Below are 18,402 nucleotides of genomic sequence, written 5' to 3'. Positions count from 1 at the left end.
TTTTCCAGTTCAATTCATACTCAACTTGAAGTACCAGGCATCATAGGTCTTCTGGGTTTGCCCATACTTCAGTGATGACAGCTGGTACATTTGCTGAAGAAATCATTTCTGCTGGCTCAGCACCCTAGAGCTGTGGGCACTGTGTGGTGGTATGTGAAAATATGGGTCTGCAGGCCACTTCCCAGCAGGCTTGGCCCTCTCTTCTCTCTCATTGTTTTGCTGTGTCTCTACAGGGGTTCCCTTAAACACTGCAATAAAAATGTGTCTCCTGGACAGCAGGTGGCTCAGACCGGTACCAGTGCTCCATGTGACGTCACCCAGCCTACAGACCAGTACCCATGCTCCGTGTGACGTCACCGAGCCTACAGACTGGTACCAGTGCTCTGTGTGAAGTCACCCAGCCTATAACTCTGGGGTTACAGTTCAAAATAAATATTATTTCAAAGTAAGGAAACAGATGACTTGCTGACTAAGAAAATGCTTGATTCTTTTGAAAACTCACAACCACTGTGGACTTTTGTTTCATGATATAGTCAAGACAAAAATGAGGCAGTGTCACTCCCACTACCGGCAGAACGCCCCTTCCTGTCTCCCTCCACACCGAGAAGTGACTTCAGAGCCTAGTTGTCACATCTGTGGCTTGCGTCACTTGTAGTTCAGGTAACAAGTTCCTAAACTTGGTTAAGATCAACTGTGTAACCACGATGCTAAGACAAGGTCCCTCACCTTGAGGATGAGAACATGACCCTTGGAAGAAGCTAAGGGCTGGGCTAGCTACCCTGAAACCAATAAGAGAGAACTTCAATATTGAAATCCAAGTCTTAAGTACTACCACTGTCTTCAAAACTCACAGACCCTTCTTCCAATCAGGAAATCGTCATCGGGGCCCTGGCCCGAGTAACCCACCAGCAGTCTTATGAGAAACAGAGATATTTCAGAAATAGGAAACGCATTTTGTGATGATGTCTGTTTCTAGGACAGACCACAGCCATGGAAATACTTTCCAGAGTTGGTCTGCTCAAACGTCTATCTCAGGAACAGAGGCAGCCAGCCTTCATGAGGTACTGACATATGTTCTGCCAAAACGAATTTTCTTTTCCTAGAGTTGTAAGTTGTCTTCAAGTTCAACTATATTACACATCTGTTCTTTTCATCAGCAAAAAGAATGACTTAAAAAAACCAAAAAGCTCCAAAATGAGTGATGTCTATGTAGAATGAAGGTAGGATTTTGGTTGGTTGGTTTCTGTAATTCAGAACATAGATGAAATCAAAAGATCTGTAATGGTCTGCACATTCATGTCTTCCCAGGGTCCTTTGCTCAGCTCACATGAACTCATCCGAATCGTTACCATCTTTATTTGAGGACATATTCTCAACTTTCATTAGTGACGAGTAGCTCCGAAGTTCATCCATTTCCCTTTTCTTTTTCATCTCTTCTTTCTCTGTCCTTTTCATTTCCTGAATCTGGGCTTTTTTCTCATTCCTCTCTTCACGGTCTCGACCTTCTTTCTCTGCTGCTAGGTCGGGAAACTTCTCCGATTTGGTTTTTTCTAATCGGTTCAAGATTTCATTCACTTTCTTCTCCACTGTCACAATTTTGACATCCTTCTGCCTGTGAAAGCCTATCTGCCCCACATCCATGTCAGCTGTTTTCTTCAGGTTAGACCATGGTGTGTATACCACATTAACGTTGTTCATCTTGCAACCTTAAATGCTATTGGCCTTCACAAGGTGGGCACAGTCCATCAGAACCTCCTTTGGAATGTCTTCTATCTTCTCTCCCTTTTGCAATCGAAGGTATACATGAGCCGAAGAGAGTTTGTCCACGTGAAACCAAATGTCTTCAGGCCAGCCATACTTTATCAGATCTTCATTTTCATATTTATCCTTCCCCATGTAGATAGTGTAAGTAGATGAGTTAACACTGCTGCTGGTGAAGTAGAACACCATGATCCTGCTAGAAGAGTGGTAACTCGTGCTCAAATTGCGAAGCTCAAGATACCACAGGCGCAAGGGTGAGCCGGCTTCCAGGCTCTCCCGTATCTATCTATATTATCTATCGTCTATTGACCAATCAATCTATCATCTATCTATATCTATCTATCCTCTGTCTATCTGTCATATATCTATCTACTATCTATCATCTATATCTGTCATCTATCTATATCTATCTATCTTCTTCATCATCATCATCTATCTATCTTCATCATCATCTATCTATGTCATCACCTATCATCTATCTATCTGTATCATCTATCATCTATCTATCATTATCATTTATCATCTATCTATTATTTGTCTATGTATCTATCAATTATTTGTCATCTCTCTAATCTAAGACTTTCCTATATCTTATCATTCACTAACAGATAAACTAAGTTGTTTCCTTATCTTGGCTGTTATAGCTAATAGTGAAGGAACATGGATGTGCAGATATCTCTTTGAGATACTGATCTTATTCCTCTGTGTGGTGATATATTGTGTACCCTAACAAAATTTGCCTGAAGATCAGAGAACAGAATAAGCCACTAGATTAAACATAGAGGCCAGGCAGTGGTGGCACACACCTTTAATCCTAGCACTTGGGAGGCAGAGATCCGTCTGGATCTCTGTGAGTTCAAAGCCACCCTGGACTACATGAGATTGATTCAGTCAGGAGAGAAACAGAGCCAGACAGTGGTGACACATACCTTTAATCCCAGCACTTGAGATCTTATGCCTTTGCTTGGGGCACACACGCCTTTAATATTAGCACTTGAGATTTCACACCTTTAAGCCCAGTATTTGGGAAGCATGCAGGCCATTAATCCCAGCACTAAGAAGGAAGTGATGGCTGGGTGGAGAAAGGTATATAAGGCATGAGGAGACAGGAACTGAAGGCTTTTCAGGCTGAGGAATCCTAGAGGTAAGACATGGCAGTGGCTTGTTCCTTTGTCTCTCTGATCTTTTGGCATTTACCTCAATATCTGGCTCTGTTTTTTTTTTTTTAATTACAATAAGGCCAATTTAGATCTCGAGCAACACCTCTGGATATTTGTGTAGGGTAGTTCTATTTTTTTTTTTTTTTTGGTTTTTCGAGACAGGGTTTCTCTGTGTAGCTTTGCGCCTTTCCTGGGACTCACTTGGTAGCCCAGGCTGGCCTTGAACTCACAGAGATCCGCCTGGCTCTGCCTCCCGAGTGCTGGGATTAAAGGTGTGCGCCGCCGCCGCCGCCGCCGCCGCCGCCGCCGCCGCCGCCGCCACCACCACCACCACCACCACCGCCACCACCACCACCACCCGGCTGGTAGTTCTATTTTTAACTTTTGTAGAAACTCTATATAATTTCCCATAAAGCTTGAGCAAATTTACACTCCCCACTATTTATAATAGTTCCCTTCTTTCTACATCTCCTTCACCAATTGCTATTATTGTTTTATCAGATATAATTGTGAGATGATATTTCATTGTTGTTTAGGTTTGAATTTCCCTGCTAGTTCATGAAGATAAGTACATTTTGTGTACCTGTTAGCCACTTGAATTTACTCTCCTTCTTTTGAGAAATATCTATTCAGGTCCCTTCCCCATTTTATTTTATTTTTTACTTTTTTGGTTTTTTGAGACAGGGTTTCTTGGTGTAGTTTTGGTGCCTGTCCTGGGTCTCACTCTGTAGACCAGGCTGGCCTCGAACTCACAGATCCACCTGGCTCTGTCTCCTGAGTGCTGGGATTAAAGGCATGTGCCACTGCCACCCAGCCCTTCCCCATTTTAAAAGTCAGGTTTATTGTTAGTTTTTTTTGACATTAGATTGTATGCATTCCTTATATATTTTGGATATAAACCTCTTGTTGGAATTTTTTCAAATATTAAAAAATTCTTTGTTGTTTTTGAGATGGAGGGATAATAATATAATCAAGGCTGGCCTTGAACTCATGATTCTCCAGTCTGCTTCCCAAATATCAGGATCACAGCTGTGCATCACCATGACTAGCTCTAGTTTGCAAACCCATTTCTTAGGTTACCTATCACTACGTTGGTTGTTTCCCTTGGTGTGTGAAGCTTCTTAGTCCAACACAAACCAATTTGTCTGTTTGCTTTTGTTGTCAGATAAAAAAAAATCATGATCAAAAGCTTAAGGCTTGTCTGCTTTCTTCTAGTAGTTTTATGGCTTCAGCTCTCAACTATTTAAATATTTAATCCAACTTAATTCTCATGAGTGATAAAAGATGGGGTGTGCTGGTTAGTTTTATTTTATTCTTTAATGTGTTATTTTAATTTATTTTATTCTTTAATGTGCTTTCCTGCATGAATGTCTAGGCATCATGTGCATACCAGGTGTCCCTGAAGGCCAGAAGAGGGTGTCTGATCCCCTGGGACTGGAATTACAGATGGTGCGATGTGGGAGCCCACAGAGGTTTCCTAGTGAGATCTGAGCTTGCTTTACCAGCAGGGCTGCATAAGAGGATGAGTGGTCTATGGACTTGGGTACCAGGTGTTTGGAAGGGTCTGCACTTGGCTTTATCTAGCAAGGTGGAGGTCTTTTGTCTCACTCCTTGGCATTGTTATAAAAAACCCTTTTGAATAAAGTTCTGGGCTGGTGGATAAGGATCCAGGCCCTCCGGAGGCTATCCTGTGTTTCTGTCTTTTTCTCTCCCCTCTATCCTTCTATCTAAATCTCTTATCCCTCTCTCCTCAAGAATACCCTGGGGAAAAAGGTGGGGGCGGGTCCCCCACTGTGCAAGCAACCATGTGGGTTTTTAGAAATCAAACCTGGGTCCTCTGACATCTAGGGACATTAACCACTATGCCATTTTGAAGCCCTTGACACAAACCTAGTCATATCTGAGAAGAGAGAATCCCAATTGAGAAATTGCCTCCCCCAGATTCTGGGAGCATATCTGAGGGGCATTTCCTTGATTAATGATTGATGTGGGAGGGCCCAGCCCACTGGGTGGTACCACTTGGAGAAATGGTCCTGGGTTGTATAAGAACACAAGCTGAGCAAACCATGTAAAGCAAGCCGGTAAGCAGCATTTCATCATGGCTTCCACTTCAGTTCCTGCTTCCAGGTTTCTGTCTTGCCTTGAGTTCCTGCCTTGGCTCAACTCAATGATGGGTAATGGTAGGGAGGTGCAAGTCAAATAAATTCTTTCCTCCACAAATTGCTTTTGATCATGGTCTTTATCAGAACAATAAAAACCAAACCAGGAGGGAGGGTCTAATTTTATTCTCTTGCATATGGATATCCAGTTTTGAGGGAAACATCTATTGGAGAGACAATTCTTTCACCATTATACATTCCTGGTACTTTGGTCAATTTTGATTGACTATATATGTACATATGCTTTTGTCTCTTGAGTTTTCATTTTTTTTTGCACTAATCTATATATCTATTTTTATGCCTGTTCCATTTAGTTTTGATTGATACATCTTGGTACTATAATGAGATTATAAAGATACATTCAGATTTCATTTTTTTCACATTACTTAGGGTAAACATCCTGGTTCCATTTAAAGTTTAGACTTATAAGAATGCTATGGTGGTTTTGATAGTGATTGTAATTAATAGATTGCTTTGAGTAGTGTATAAGTTATTTTTTGTTGAGTTTTAAAACACTATGACCTTTGTGACTTATGGAAGAAAGTTCATTTTGACTTATGGTTGCAAAAGGAGAGTCTGGAGCAGGAAGCAGAGAGATCACAAACCTGAGACAGAGAGAGTGAATTGAAAGTGAAGTGATGCTGTAAATTCTTAAAACTGGGCCTCCAGTGTCTTTTGCACTTCTAGCAAAACCCCATGACATAAAAGTTTTATAATCTCCCCAGATAGCACTAATAAATGTTCAAATACATGAGCCTTTGGGGATAGTTCCTACCAACAACTCCTTACTCCACATTCTTGCCAGCATAAACTGTCATTTACTTTATTGATCTTGGCCATTCTGACTGGTGTAAGATGAAATCTTAAAGTAGAATCTGATAGAAGAGAAAGTGAGGAATATTCTTGAGTTTATTGGCACAGGAAAAGGCTTTCTGAACAGAACACCAATAGCACAGACACTAAGAACAACAATTAATAAATGGGATCTCATGAAACCAAAAAGTTTTTGTATGACGATAAATACCATTATATAGACAAAGAGGCAAGATACAGAATGGGACAAATTTTTTTTACTATCCCCATATCCAATAAAGGGCTAATATCCAAAATATATAAAAAACTCAAAAAATTGGATATCAAGAAAGCAAATAACCCATTTAAAAGTGGGGTACAGATCTAAACAGATAATTCTCAAAAGTGAAAACTCAAATGACTGAGAAGCACTTAAAGAAATGTTCAGCATCCTTAGTCATCAGGGAAATACAAATAATTTTGTAAGGTTTTGTTTGCTGTCAATTTTAAGTTCTGTTACATTATGACCATGATAGGATACATGGAATTATTTCAATTTTTCTTTATTTGTTAAGGTTTGTGTATCAGCAAGTGGTCTATTTTAGAGAAGCTTCCAAGAGCTGCTGAGTAGATGTATTTTCTTTGGTGTTCTGGTGGAATATTCTGTAGATATGTGTTAGGTCCATTTGATGTAAGATGCCATTTAATTCTGAACTTTCTGTTTATTTTTTTGTCCAGCTGACCTATCTATTGGAAAAAGTGGGGTGGTGAAGTCACCTGTTATTATTGAGCTTGTGTTAATCTGTGTCTTTAATTCCATTATACACTTTTTATGAAACTTGGTACATCAGAGTTTGGTGTATGATTAATATTATGATATTTTCTTGATTAATTATCTCTTGATTAGAATGAAGTGCCCTTTTTTGTCTCTACTGATTAGTTTTAGTTTGAATTCTATTTTGTCAGATATTAGGATGGCAATACTTGCTTGCTTCCTAATACAGTGCTTGGACTGTGCTTTTCTATCTTTTCGTGTTAAGGTTGTGCTTATCTTTAAAGTTAAGATGAGTTTCTTGTAGACAATAGAAAGATAGGTTTTGTTTCTTAATCCATTCAGTTCGTCTCTGTCTTTTGATTGGCAAGTTGAAGCTATTAATATTTAAATTTATCAGTGAAAAATGTGTGTTGATTTCTGTCTTTTTTTGTGGTTGTATTCTTTGCTGTGCTTTCCATTTAATTAATTATAGCTTCATTTGTTTTTTTTTCTTTACTCTGTTGACTGCATTTAGTTTTCTCTTCAGTTCAAAGTATTGCTTCCAGTATTCTCTTTATCATTTTTTTTCTTGGATGTGGATATTTTTAGTCTGTTTGTATCATGGAAAGTTTTTTTTTTCCCTTTCAAGTATGACAAATAGTTTTCCTGGATACAGTAGCCTAGGTTGGCAGTCACAGTCTTTGAGAACTTGTAGTGCATTGCTCCAGGCTCTTCTGGATTTCAGAGTTTCCATTGATATATCAACTGGTATTCTGATAGATTTTTCCCTTTTATGTGACCTGTGATTTTTTCCTTTTGTAGCCTTCAATATTTTTATTTGTTCTATGTATTTGGTGTTTTATCTATGATATGCTCTAGAGAATTTCTCTTCTGGTTTTGTCTAGTTGAGGTTCTGTTATTTTTTAAAATCTGTCTGTGTGGGTGTGTCTTTAGTTTGGGGAAATTTTCTTCTATAGTTTTGTGGAAGATCTGGTCTATGCCACAGTCATGGAATTCTTTGTCCTCATCTATGCCTAAACTTTAAAGATTTTGTCTTTTGATGGTGCCTCACATTTCTTATATGTTCCTTTCCTGTGATCTTAAAAAATCATATTCTTGGGTTATTTGGTATAGATACTCTATTTTTTCTTTAAGTCCTTATATTCTGTCTGCTTGATTAGTTCTATAAATATAGAGGTTTGTAAAGGTTTCCCCTGAGTTCTCTAATTGAGATATTGAGTTTTGTAATCCATCTTTATTTTAGCTTGTGTTATCTGCAATGTTTCTGTCTCTTTATTGAATTTAGTTTTTAAATCCTGAAATTTATTATTTCATTCAGACGTATGTTTTTATTTTCTTGAATGTCAGTATAACTTCTATTCAATAATCTGATAATCTGGGTAAAAAGCCATTTTAGTTGTGCTTATAGTATGTATGTATTTAAATATCACTAATTTGACTCTAAGTGTTTTTTGGTTATTTGATGTATAACAAGGCTTCTGTGTCTTTTTGGGGGTGATTTTAGCAGTTTCTTCTTAGGTAATAATATATATCTTAATTTTCACAAGCAGCTTGCTTTGTTGCTTTTCACTTAAAGTTGGTCATATAACTCTTAATGATGATAATAATATAGTTTGACATTTTAGTAATACATTTATCCTATGAATTCTTGCTACCTGAGGGCAAGGTTATTGTTTTTTTGTGTATTATTTTGATTCTTTAACATGGATAAGATAATGTATGTTTAATGAGTCAAGGAGTTAGCTGTGGATACTTATGGATAGAATAATGAAATTACTATTACTTTTTTCTTATAAATGTAGTATTTTATTAATTAAAATCTTTATTTGGTTTATACTTTTTGTTATTAGTATATATTCATTGTACAATATAGTGTGTTTCCATGGCTAGAGAGGGCTTGGCCCATCAATATCTTATGAAAGCTTGAACCATCAATTTCGGCATTCTAAGGCAATTTTTTTGATTGAATCATTGAAGGCCTGTTTGACTTGCTTGTTCCTCAAGGTGTAAATGAAAGGGTTCAGCATGGGAGCAATGGAAGTAGTTAGTACTATTACACCCTTGTTAGTAGCCACTGAATCCTTTGCTGATGGCTTGACATAGATGAAGATGCAGCTGCCATAAGTGATGGAAACCACAATCATGTGGGAAGAACAGGTAGAAAAGGCCTTTTTCCTTTGCTGGGCAGAAGGGAACCTTATAATGGTCTTGATTATGTAGACATAGGAAAGAACTACACAAAAAAGGGTTGTGATGAAGGTCAACACAGCACAGCCTATAACCATCTGCTCAATGACCCACGTGTCTGAGCAAGAAATCTTCAGGAAGGGAGACACATCACAAAGAAAGCTATCAATGACATTAGAATCACAGAATTGCAGATTTTGGCTCAGGCTAAAGGGTGGGAGTATGATGAATAGTCCAGTCATCCAGCAGCAAAGAAGGAGTCTTCTGCAGGCAGTGTTGCTCATGATGGTGGTGTAGTGCAGGGGTTTGCAGATGGCCACATAGCGATCATAGGACATGGTGGCCAGGAGAAAAAATTCAGTTACTCCAAAAAGGTCAGTGAAAAATGCTTGACTGGCACAGGCACCATAGGTAATAATCTTGTCACCCGTTGACAGGCTATACAAGTATCTAGGAATACAAGCTGATGTGAACAAGATTTCTAAGAGGGAAAAGTTTTGGAGGAAAAAGTACATCGGGGTTTTAAGGTGAGGATCCATTAATGTAAGTACAATAATTGTCAAATTGCCGGTTACATTCAACAGGTAGGTAAAAAGTAGAAAAATCAAAAGCAGACTTTGAATTTGTGGGTCCTCTGTAAGTCCCAGGAGAATGAATGTTGTTACTGTATGGTTCCTCATAGCTGACTCCTGATTTTTATCTGGTCTTGTGAAAAAAAAAAAAGATGAGGTATTCTATCAGAATATATGAAGGCTACAGTTCCATAGTTATTAACCACGAGAAGTAAACTCAAACAAGTAACTGGTTCATATGAAATATCTTCTTTGTTTTGGTAATTAATATTTCCAATATTCTCTCAAGCTTATAAGTTTTTGTGTTTTATAATATTTGAAGTGATATTTCTTACAAATCAATTTAACAGTTACAATATAATAATTTAAGATTCTCTACCTCTCTGTTCCATTATTCAAACGTATTTTAAATTTTTGTCTAATTTTGAACTGGTTCTCATTGATGATACATTCAGCATTAAGACTTAATTTGTTTCCATGCACTTTTTATTTCTGTTTTGAAGTTGAAATTAAAGTTCATAAAAGCTTCCTATCTTGCTTGCACCTTTATCCTTAACAAAACACGGCCATATAACAGATGACTTTGAGTTTCTCTAGAGGATCTCTAAAATCTACCACCAATTATAATTTTAAGCCTACTCTGTATAAAAATTATTTGCTTATTTTGGGTGTACTTGGTGTGGTTTGTGGTAACTATATGCAGCAAGTTTTATGATTTTTAAGTGGAATTTAACTTGTGACTTTTTAATTTTTGTAGTGTTGGGAATAGACCCAGGGCCCTGTGCATGCTAGGCAAGCATTCTATCCCTGGGCTAAGTCTCAGCCCTTTCAAGTAGAATCTGTATGTGATAATCCTTCTATGTATATCTAGCAGTGATCTCTCTTTAGAAATTCAGATTATATACAGACACACATGCCCCATGTTCAACACACATAAATTTTGTTCCATAGACTCTGTTTTCTTTTCTTCTTCTCATGTGTTCCTTCTAATAAAGCTAGGCATTGAACTCGAATGCTACATGCTATACCACGTCTCAAGTAATCACTTTAAAGAAGGCACATGTTGGAAGCACTGTCTCCTCCAATCATGTCCATTTTCTGTTACATCTTTCTTTAAGAATCATTGAATCGAATCCAAGGATACCAACATCTCATTGGTGTTTAGCTTAAGTATTGTTTATTTCCAGAAATCCTTTTGACCCATATGAAAAAGGCTGGGTCTGGTGGCCCATACCTGTAATCCCAGAGATTGGGAGGTGGAGACAGGAGGATCCTTGAGGCTCACTGGCCAGCCAGCTTAGGTGAACCAGTGAAGGATAGGTTCCATGACAGACTCGGTTTCAGAAAAAATGTTGAGTGTTTGGAGAAGATCGCTACCTAACACCACCCTCTGGCCTTTACACACAGATGCATATACGAGCATGAGCCCTCCACACTCATACACGCTCATATGCACAAACAACACACACATACCACAAATTAATAGGTCAACTTTGCAATATTGGGTTTGGGTCAATAGCTCTTTTGCAGTGTTATACTCTCCTTTATCACAGCTTAGTTATAAAATACACAATTTAAGCATTTTTGGTCAGTGTTTTTAGGGCTTGTTATTTTTCTTACACACCAATGAATGAAAGATTTTCCTGGAAGACTCTAATGAAACAGACGCAAGACTGGATTTAACACACTGACTGATGAAAATATTCCTTTTCGGGCTGGCAAGGTGGTTCAGCTGGTAAATGTGCCTAGTGTGAGCCTGATGACCTGAGTTTGATCCCAGAATCACATGATGCAAGGAGAGAACTGACTCCTGCAAGTTGTGCTCAGACACCCACATATACACTGTGGCACATTTGTGCCCCCCAACATAAAATAAATACAACTAATTAAAATTCCATTACTACTAAGATAAGTACAAAGTCAACTCCACTCACAAGTCAAATTCTCATATTTGTCTCTGTCTCGGAGAAGTGTCTTTAACCAGGATCTTGGTTTTCATGGAAACTGGAAGTAAGAAAGATAGTAGAGTCACACAGGGAATAATCTCAATAGATCACTTTAAGATACAGTGACAACCTCCTCGGGAATCTACCTACCTCCTTTGAATCCCACCCTTGTCAGCTCACAGACACCAAATGTTTCAAGGTGTTAAACTCACCCTGAACAATTTGAGAACATTAGAGTCTAGGAATATATTTATTTTACTGCAATTGTAAGTGACACCTTTCTATAAGAAAACCATTTTTTTCTGTACCATTAGCTTCAAGTTTTGTGACTCTAATGTGTGACAGATTTTTTAAAAAAATTCTATTGCTTTGAGAATATTTTATGTAATTTTATATTACAGTGTACACAAAAGGTCTCAAATAATATGATACCACCCAAATTCCTTTAGTTTGAGAGTGTAAAAAATGATGTTATTGTATGGCTGTGATTACGTGGCCTTTTGATCCAGTGGTAGTGCTCTCATGCTTTTCAAAGTTAACCATGATTTCTGTTCACCGTGTAACTATAAAAAATTAGTAATCATACAAAATTGAACATGAAGGTACAGTTGAGAAGTAGTCTTGTGAGAGACGTTGCCAAGTGTCTCCATAGGCAGCCCTATGAATTTATAGTGTTTTCTATTACCACTATAAAGTGTCTCCTCAGCAGATTCTTCTGTTATTACACATCTGGTTGATATTTCCTTCACCGTGCTCCTGTATCTTATCATTTCATTTTTAGAAGTGTAATGTTAGGAACAATCTCTTTGGTAAGAAAATCTAATGTTTGTAATTCTAGGAGCTAGACTACTGACGCAACTTTTAAAAATCTGTAATTAAGTCCTGGAAGATCTTTTATAACACAGGTTCTAAAGTTAATGAGGCTGGGAAGATGGTGCAGTTGGTAAAGTACCATGAGAGCCTGTGTTCAATCCTAAGAACCAATGTTAAAAAATTCTAGGCTTGGTGGTGAATGCTTGTTATCCCAGTGCTGGGGAGGCAGAGGCAGGCAGATCGCTGGGACTTGCTGGCCAGATAGTCTGGTTTAGTTGGCAAATTGCACACACACACACACACACACACACACACACACACACACACACACAAGTAAATGTTTTTTTTGCATATTTAAACCTTACACTCATCAGTTACATAGTGTCTTCAGAGGGGGAACATGCTTCAGTGTCTTCTCTCACAGGCTGCTAGAACAAAAATTTAAAGTACAATCAACTGTTGTTTCTATGTATCTTAAATCAACTAGAAAGAATAATACTTCTCATTTATCTTATCATATGGATAAGTTATGCAGCTGAAAATTTGGTTTGGTATAGAAAAATAATGTAAAATGAAATAGCAAAGTAGCTAATGTTCTATATCATGCCTACATTTTCTTTCTGAAAATGTAACTAGATACTATAAATAATATAGAAATATAAGTATTATACACAGAACTTCTACAATTGACTTCAAAATATCTCATGAATACTTTTGATATCTATTTGACACTGCCTAGCTTAATCGTAACACCCCAACCAAATGATCCAATAACAGCATCTTTTCCTCCCTGTTACCATTTTTACTTCTTCAATCATTCTTCCAGTGACAAATTTGTGTTTAAGGACCTCATGTTTATTCTCTCAGCAATCAATTATATTATAATCTGAAATAATCCTGAGCCAGCATGTGTAATGTCTGAGATTTGCTTATATAAATGAGTAGAAAGAACATTCACTGTAAGTCTCAAACAGACTGTAATGTGAGCAGTTTGTTTAATTTTTTTTGCCAGCTGAGCATGGTAATGCATGTCTTTAATCCCAATGCTTGGGAGGCAGAGACAGGTAAATTTTTCTGAGTTTGAGGCTAGCCTGGTATACATAGTGAGTTCCAGGACAGCTAAGGCTACATAGAAAGATTTGTCTCAAAAACAAACAAACCAACAAAATGGAACAAAAGACCCAAACCAACCAACCAACCAACCAACCAACCAACCAACAAAAACAAAAATGAAAAAAAGAACTTTCAAGTTTCTTTCCCTTAGAATTGAGAGCAAGTTTAGCTACCCAGTGTATATAACATCCAATAAAGCCTCAAATCTATAGTCAGCATCATAGAGGAAGGAAGTTCCTGAGATTTCTAGTATTCCACGACATTCCCAGGGATCGAAGGGAAAAGTAGACAAAGTCTGGAGGGTCTGGAAGATTGTCTCTGCAACAAACCCAGCCTTCTACCAAGTCCTCACTCTTGTTCTTTATCATTTAGCTCAGTCTATAGACTCACAGTTCCGGCCACTCAGAATAGAATCCCTTGTTCTAAAATACCTATCTTTGCTTCCAATCCTGGAGACTCTCCTTTTCTCTGAAATGCTAAGAGACAAAGTTTGAAAAAAAATTATTGGAGCTGAGCCATATTATTTTCTCTCTAAGTATTTGAAAGATTAAAAAACCTGTTAACTGTAGAGGTATTCAGTATATCACCTTTTAGGTAACCAATCACAGAGATGATTTTCACATGAACAGATGCCATTTTCACTTTGAAGTGAATGCTCATTATTCACTATGTGACTGACTAAGGTGTTTACTGAATTTATGATTTCTACAAATGGACAACTCTAATTTAAGCTTTTTTTTTTTTTACAATACTTCATAATAGTGTATACATGATTGATAAATGTATATCAAATGTGCTTCTCTGAAACATTGTTTTTCTAATCTTTCATAAAGAAAGAAAAGTGTGACTAGGAAGTTGTACTCACTCTTTGGAGAGCCAATCGTAGCTTTATTGGATACTAGCAACAGATTTCTTACACTGGACTCTGGGTAGATCTTGCTAGCAAAGGCTTGTGTTTGAATTTCTGGCTATTTCTCAGACACCTCCACTCACCTTAGGACACAGCAATGATTTTGTCTGCTGGGAGTCTCATCTCCAACATAGTGCCCTGGACACGTTTTTTAGGGATTCCACCTACTTTAAAACGCTCCAGGTTTGAACATAATATGGTATTCTTTTTCTTTTTTGATATTAAGAGTTTTCTCTGGTTTTGGAAGAGCAGATATTTTGATTCTCATGAACGGGTGAGAAGGTTTGTATGCCAACAGGGTAATGGTTTGTTTTATTTGTCAAAGCTGAAGTAAAATAGCCACAAGGGACCTTGGTGACTCAATTTTAAGGTCTGCTAATGAATTTTCCATGTAATGAACTTGGCAAAAATCCCAAAAAAATGTAGCAGTGAGGACAATGTCCTCAGAGAGAGAGATACAACAGTTGCAGTGACTGCAGGTCGACATAGTGTTGAAGGCCAGAAGGACACACTGCCCTTCCTACATGTGTTCCACATCTCCTGGGGTGGGTATAAGATCATCAGGACTTGGTTTACTTTTGTCTTAAAATTATAATTGAAAGAAAGAAAAATTCAGATATAATGGCAAGAAAATGTGTGATTAATCACAATTTTGGGGCTAATTACTTCTACTAATTTTGTAGTTAATGCCACAACTTAGATCATGCACACATATCCACATTTGTAAATACATTTAACAAGACCAAAATACTCCTGACATACCCCAGGTAAAGGGGTGAAAAGAATGTACTAGATAGGGAGAAAGGCTGTAAAATGTCACCCTCTAGGCACCACACAATCATTGCAATCATGAGCTCACAGTAGTTACTTGCACTGGGCCATCACAAGACTGTCCCTGCCCATAGTCAGGGTGGGAGAAGGGTTCATGGGACTCTCCCACAAATATCCACTGGAGAAAAGATAACCTCTCCAACAAATAGTGCTGGCCAAACTGGATAGACACCATGACGAGATCAGGCTATACACTCCCCTGCACTCCATATTGTATAAAACAGTTTTTCATGCTGTACTTTGCCCTATGAGACTCATTTAAAAGCATCTTTTAACTCCATTTATGGATCCATACACTTCTAGGTACCACGCATACAGCACAGCCTGATGAGTGACTTATTCTTGGAAATAGAAAGGGAGCCATTCTACAAGTTTATTGGGGGTGGATTGAAACTTTAGGGACACTTTGGTATATGAAAATCATACCAGAGAAACCAGGCCCAAGAGATTACCAGACATACCAGACTGGGGAAGTAGCATAACTCCCTTGCTTGGATGCAATAAAGTCACAGACACCTAACACTGCAGCGGCATGGGCTCGTACCAACCTATTACCTGATACCTGGTGTCTAGGTCAAGAATAACAGAGGACTCCATGATTGGAGCTCTGCCTGGGCTCTGTACCTTGCTGCTGCTGTGGCCTGCTTGACTGCTGCCATCGGTGCCTGTTGGCCTCACGGGGACCTGTACTTTGAACTGGCTGTTTGCTGCTCCTGGACCCCAGTTCAGCCTCATGGCTGGACTCTGCAGCTGTGCTGTCAGTCCTTGACTCCAGCCACTACAGTAGCAGCTCCCTCCTGGCACGTGCCTGGTTCCTTCTCCTATTGATACCTTTAGTGTGATGTCATCTAAGGTTTTAAGAATGGATTCTTTTTCTCTGCTGATTTTATTTTTTTTAGATTTTATTTTTTAAGTTGTTTTCCTTAATTTTATTTTTGGTATATTAAATATATTATTAAAGAGTAATTTTAAAATAAATTTTTAATTAAAATATAATTTCATCACTTTCCCTTTTCTCCCTCTAGTTCCTCCCATGTCCTATCTCTCCAATCCCTCTCATGTCTCCCATCACTCTAAAATTGATAGCTGCTTCTTCTTTGATTATTATTGTTATACACCACACACACACACACACACACACACACACATACATACATATATGTATGTATGCTCAAATATATAAATACAGTATGTTGAGTACATTTTTGTTGTTTGTGTGTATATGGTTTCAGGGCTGACAAGTTTGCAATGGATAACCAGTTACGGGGCTCATCCCTGGGAGAAATTAATTTTTCTTCTCTCAGTAGTCATTAGTTGCCTGCAGTCTTTGTGTAGGGGTGAGACCCTGTGAGATTTTTTTCTGCCTCTGCATTGGCATGTCTTTTGTATCATCATTGGTTAGGTATTCAGCCATTTCTAGGAGAGACAGTCTCACAGCCGACCTCCTGGTATTCTTTCTGTTTCCTCTTCCACGATGTTCCCTAAGCCATAGGTGCAGGAGCTGTGCTGCAGATGTATCCATTGGGGCTGAGATCTTTCCACATTGTGTCCAGGTGTGTGTGTGTGTGTGTGTGTATGTGTGTAATAACAGTTTCTGTTTGCTGTAGAGAGAAGCTTCTTTGATGAAGGGTGATAGCTACACTTATGTGTGGGTATAAAGATAAGATTTAGTATGTAGTTAGGGCTTCTGCTTTCTAGCAAAGTTGTGTGGTATAGAGTCTCTTCTAAGATCTTCTAAGATGCCACTAGCCCATATAAGTTGGTTAGGCCTCTAATGCCAGGCATGATTTCCCTCTGTTGGATGTGCCTTAGGTCCACTTATACAACAGGTGTTGCTCACCACCAAATGCGAGTGCCACTATTGCGCCTTTTAATTCTGTCTTGTCATTGTTGTGGCTCCTAGGTGTCACAGTAGGGTAAGACTACTAATTGCTTCTCTCCCTTGGAAGCTTATGAGGTACTTTCTGGTACTATGGAAACTAAAGGAGATTTTTATGTTAGACCCAGCTCAAATAATCCAAGTCCTGTGTCCTAAGTGTGAGGTATCTTCAGCAATAAAGACTTCCACAATCTGAGAGGCAACCAGTGACAACAGCGATAGCTTATATTGTTTTGAGAGTCACTTGGATGACTCTGACCAACCCCTTGAAAAGTTTCTTATGACTGGTACTGGGGTTTCTGTTAGTGTATAGTTCTTATGGGGAGAATTGTCAGCTCAAGTGGCCTATCTATATATACACGAAGTTAAGTATATATATATATATATATATTTAAATATATATATCTATACAAAATTATACATACATACATACATACATACGTATATGCATGTATTTATATAAATAAATATATATATATATACATTTATATGTATTGTGTATAATTTTGGGCAAATATAAAATAATATGATTTCTTGAGGCTTTATCCAACAACCTTGGTGTTATTTGTCCCTCTTCTGTCATTCTCCATGAAGGTCAATATAAATTTTACCTTTATTTTATGTGTATGAGTGTTCTGCTTGCTTATGTGTATGAGTACCACACACATACCTAGTGCCCTTTGAGTTCAGAAGTGGGCTCCTGGTTCCCTGGAATTGGAACTTCAGACAGTTGTCAGCCACCATGTGGGTGCTGGGAACAAAACCTGCATCCTCTTCAAGAACAGAGAGTGTTCTTAACTGCTGAGCCACTATTCCATCCTCCTCTATTGATTTATAGGAAACAAAAGGCAAGAAAAGCAAAGTCAGAGCACTCAGTCAGATTTTATTGAACACACACACACACACAGACACAGACACACACATACACACACACATACACACATACACACACACACAGATATATTTACTATGTGCTGTGAGTTAAAATTATAAGTGTGATTGGAACAAAAGAACCCTCATTCAATTTGACCAGATTACCAAGGTAGGCAGGGGGTAATTATCTGGCAAACTGCTGCCATTTAAATAATTGTACTTTGTGAACTGACACATATATGCTCACCTATGTTTCTGGAATAGGATACTCATGACACACATGTACAAGAATGATATAAGGTTCCTTTACCTCTCACTCTGCACAAAAGTCAATTCTAAATGGACCTTATTAATGGAAGACTTCTGAAACTTTTAGACAAAAAACAATGTTGAAAATACTGTAGGGAGCAAATGCACCCCCATGTGACTGCACATTCTGTACATGAGCGAAGTCATATCGAAGAGGGCTCAGGGCCAAGGGAATGCCACTGCCTTCTCCATGGCTTTCTTCATGCCCGAGACTGGGATGTTTGCTGAAGCAGGGCATGAATAAGAGCTGACTTTGTTTTTCTTTATTAAGAAACTTTCTACTCACTCTACATACCACTCAACAGATCCCCCCTTCTCCCTC

The 18,402-nt window shown here is 38.2% G+C and overlaps 2 protein-coding genes across 2 annotated transcripts; both read right to left on the bottom strand.

Annotated features, from left to right (window-relative positions):
* Positions 1-1,206: 1,206 nt before the first annotated feature.
* Positions 1,207-2,032, bottom strand: LOC131894966 (coiled-coil domain-containing protein 25-like). The gene has a single exon (XM_059245343.1). It carries the CDS (start codon positions 1,948-1,950, stop codon positions 1,708-1,710), a length of 243 nt encoding a protein of 80 aa, XP_059101326.1. The 5' UTR covers positions 1,951-2,032; the 3' UTR covers positions 1,207-1,707.
* Positions 2,033-8,578: 6,546 nt separating this feature from the next.
* On the bottom strand, positions 8,579-9,514 carry LOC131895118 (olfactory receptor 6C2-like). Its single transcript, XM_059245538.1, has one exon. The coding sequence runs from the start codon at positions 9,512-9,514 to the stop codon at positions 8,579-8,581; it is 936 nt and encodes a 311-aa protein (XP_059101521.1).
* Positions 9,515-18,402: the final 8,888 nt, after the last annotated feature.

Source organism: Peromyscus eremicus, chromosome 18 (assembly GCF_949786415.1).
Source record: "Peromyscus eremicus chromosome 18, PerEre_H2_v1, whole genome shotgun sequence".
NCBI lineage: Eukaryota > Metazoa > Chordata > Mammalia > Rodentia > Cricetidae > Peromyscus > Peromyscus eremicus.
Note: the sequence above shows the minus strand (reverse complement) of the source record. Positions and strands in the feature narration are given on the sequence as shown.

Excerpts from the sequence above, each read along its gene's own strand:
- LOC131895118 (XM_059245538.1), bottom strand. The coding sequence starts at position 9,514 with ATGAGGAACCATACAGTAACAACATTCATTCTCCTGGGACTTACAGAG.
- LOC131894966 (XM_059245343.1), bottom strand. The coding sequence starts at position 1,950 with ATGGTGTTCTACTTCACCAGCAGCAGTGTTAACTCATCTACTTACACT.